Source organism: Rhagoletis pomonella, unplaced genomic scaffold (genome assembly GCF_013731165.1).
Source record: "Rhagoletis pomonella isolate Grant_MI unplaced genomic scaffold, Rhpom_1.0 Rhpom_scaffold_00001, whole genome shotgun sequence".
Taxonomy (NCBI): Eukaryota; Metazoa; Arthropoda; class Insecta; order Diptera; family Tephritidae; genus Rhagoletis; species Rhagoletis pomonella.
Genome location: NW_023458555.1, coordinates 65,885,711 through 65,887,784, shown reverse-complemented (window position 1 = coordinate 65,887,784; position 2,074 = coordinate 65,885,711). Strand labels below are relative to the sequence as shown.

General features: G+C 41.8%; 1 protein-coding gene across 4 annotated transcripts; it reads left to right on the top strand.

Annotated features, from left to right (window-relative positions):
• Window positions 1-281: 281 nt before the first annotated feature.
• Window positions 282-1,002, top strand: LOC118751900 (protein UXT-like). 4 transcript variants are annotated; one of them, XM_036486736.1, is made up of 3 exons: window positions 282-551; window positions 612-676; window positions 740-1,002. In XM_036486736.1, exons 1-3 carry the CDS (start codon window positions 371-373, stop codon window positions 860-862), a joined length of 369 nt encoding a protein of 122 aa, XP_036342629.1. In that variant the 5' UTR covers window positions 282-370; the 3' UTR covers window positions 863-1,002. The 4 variants fall into 4 exon arrangements, with proteins under 4 accessions (XP_036342629.1, XP_036342635.1, XP_036342621.1 ...); XM_036486742.1 differs by having other exon boundaries at window positions 612-680; XM_036486750.1 differs by having other exon boundaries at window positions 351-480.
• The last annotated feature ends 1,072 nt before the right edge of the window (window positions 1,003-2,074 follow it).

The window sequence follows — 2,074 nt, the reverse complement described above, 5'->3', positions numbered from 1 at the left end:
CTGGTTTTCTTAAAACACAAGGTGCGGCTGACTACTAAAGCCCACCCGTACATTCTTCCGATACCTACTCAGTACTCGGTTCAAAAGTATCGATACCAAAATTACTTGGTATGGGATGAAAAGTATCAAGTATGTACTTGAATTTACTTGTATTGTTTTATCCCTATTTGTGCATGTTAATACAATGCGAAGCTGTCACGTAAAGCGAAGCAAAAGTTTTATGTGGCATCAGGTTGAGTGAACGATGTCGATGTTTTTCACTTTTGTAGTCGATGTATCGTCCAGCAAAACATCGATATACTTGGACGAAACATCGATGTTTTGAAATTATCGATGCATTGTTTGCATTCCTAGTATAAACAAATTGTAAATGTCGCTTTTAACTACGCAAAATTTAGAAATATTTGTTACTGACTTTCTTAAAGAGGATCTGAAGCAAATAGAGCTTCACATAAATAAATACAATGAGCAGATTATGGAGTATGTTCAGCTAAGAAATACGCTACAAACATTACACGAAAATTCATATGGTTCCTTTAAGACACAAATGAGTAGCTATTAATTCTACAAAGATTTTTTTCACCTTTGCTATAATCTTTATCACCTTGCAGATATTGGGGGCAATATATTTATGGAAGCTAAAGTAAATAACCCAGATGACTTAGTATTGGTCGATGTGGGTAAAGGTTATTTTGTCCAATTCACGCTCGCGGAGGCATTAAAATTTTCTAATTTCAAGGTGAAAATTCTAACTAAAGAATGTGATGTACTACGCGAAGAGAGCGTAAAAAAACGGTCCGATATCAAATTGGCGCTTATGTGTATAGCTGACCAAGAAAATTTGTACGCAGAACAAAAATGATCAATTCAGATGCATATACATATATATACGTATGGAAATGAAAGCTATCTTATATATAATGGAATATTTATATGTAACTATGTAAATATGTATAATGTTAAAATACAAGAGCATCAGTCTCTTATTCCTAAAAAATAACACTTAAATTTCGAGCTTGAAATTAGCACCCAAATGTTGCGAGTACTGAACAATTCCATCTGCAGCCTTATTCTGTATCACGAACGATAGGCAACACGAACGTTTCGTCTGCAGAGGAGTGCTTCAAAAATTAGTGCGGCGGCATGTTGTTGTTGTTGTAGCGGCTACAACAACCCCGCCCAGGACGGTTGGTATCTCAGTCGTTGTCAAGTTCCACTAACGGCAACCCTAGGAAGCGTGCAGCTTCTGTGGGGTTTTTCCACAGGGACAAGGCCGTTAGGGTTGTCGGGTTTTCCGGCGGCATCATTTTAGCCGGTTTAAACGCAACCGAGACCATTGCAACGTAATGTATGAAAAGAAAGGGCGGTATTATCACTTGCGAAGCGGATGAATTTGGCGAAGCGAACGGTTTGACGAAGCGAATGGATTGGCGGACGCAACTTAAATATGCATTAAGAGTGTTCTTTTTTACCAGCTTGTGGAAGTTCTTTCCATCGCGAACACTTTTAATGCCTTCTCTGCCCCTTAATTCGCTTCGGCAAACCGTTCGCTTCGCCAAAATCATTCGCTTCGCAAGTGATAATACCGCCCGAAGACGACCGATAGAGTTTAAAATCGCAATCAGAGAGGTTGTCGTCTGCAGACGAATGTTGTTGTTGTTGTTGTTGTAGCGGCACTACTAAGCCCCGCCATTTTCGGGTCTACGTTCAATCATTGTCGTCGAGCTCAACTAACGGGAGGCCCAGGAAACGAGCTGTTTCAATGGGTTCGGACCAGAGGGAGAGGGGTGTTAGTTGAGTCGGATTGAGCTGGCATGTAAAGAGGTGGTTGGTGTCGTAGGGGGACTCTCCACATGCCGGGCACTCATTGGGGATATTGGGGTCGAGTCTGGACAGGTAGCTGTTAAGGCGGCTACAGTATCCAGACCGCAATTGAGCCAGGGTAACGCGGGTCTCTCGTGGCAGTTGAAGCTCCGTCTCTTCCACAGGTGGTGATTGGGCTCGTATTACGGCATTCATAGGTCGAGAGTCGAGGTAGTAGGTAACTGACTCTCTATGAATGTCGTTTATGGCT

Excerpts from the sequence above, each read along its gene's own strand:
- LOC118751900 (XM_036486728.1), top strand. The coding sequence starts at position 371 with ATGTCGCTTTTAACTACGCAAAATTTAGAAATATTTGTTACTGACTTT. Across the intron at positions 552-611 it reads TTCCTTTAAGACACAAATGA|ATATTGGGGGCAATATATTT; the intron begins GTAGCTATTAAT and ends ATCACCTTGCAG.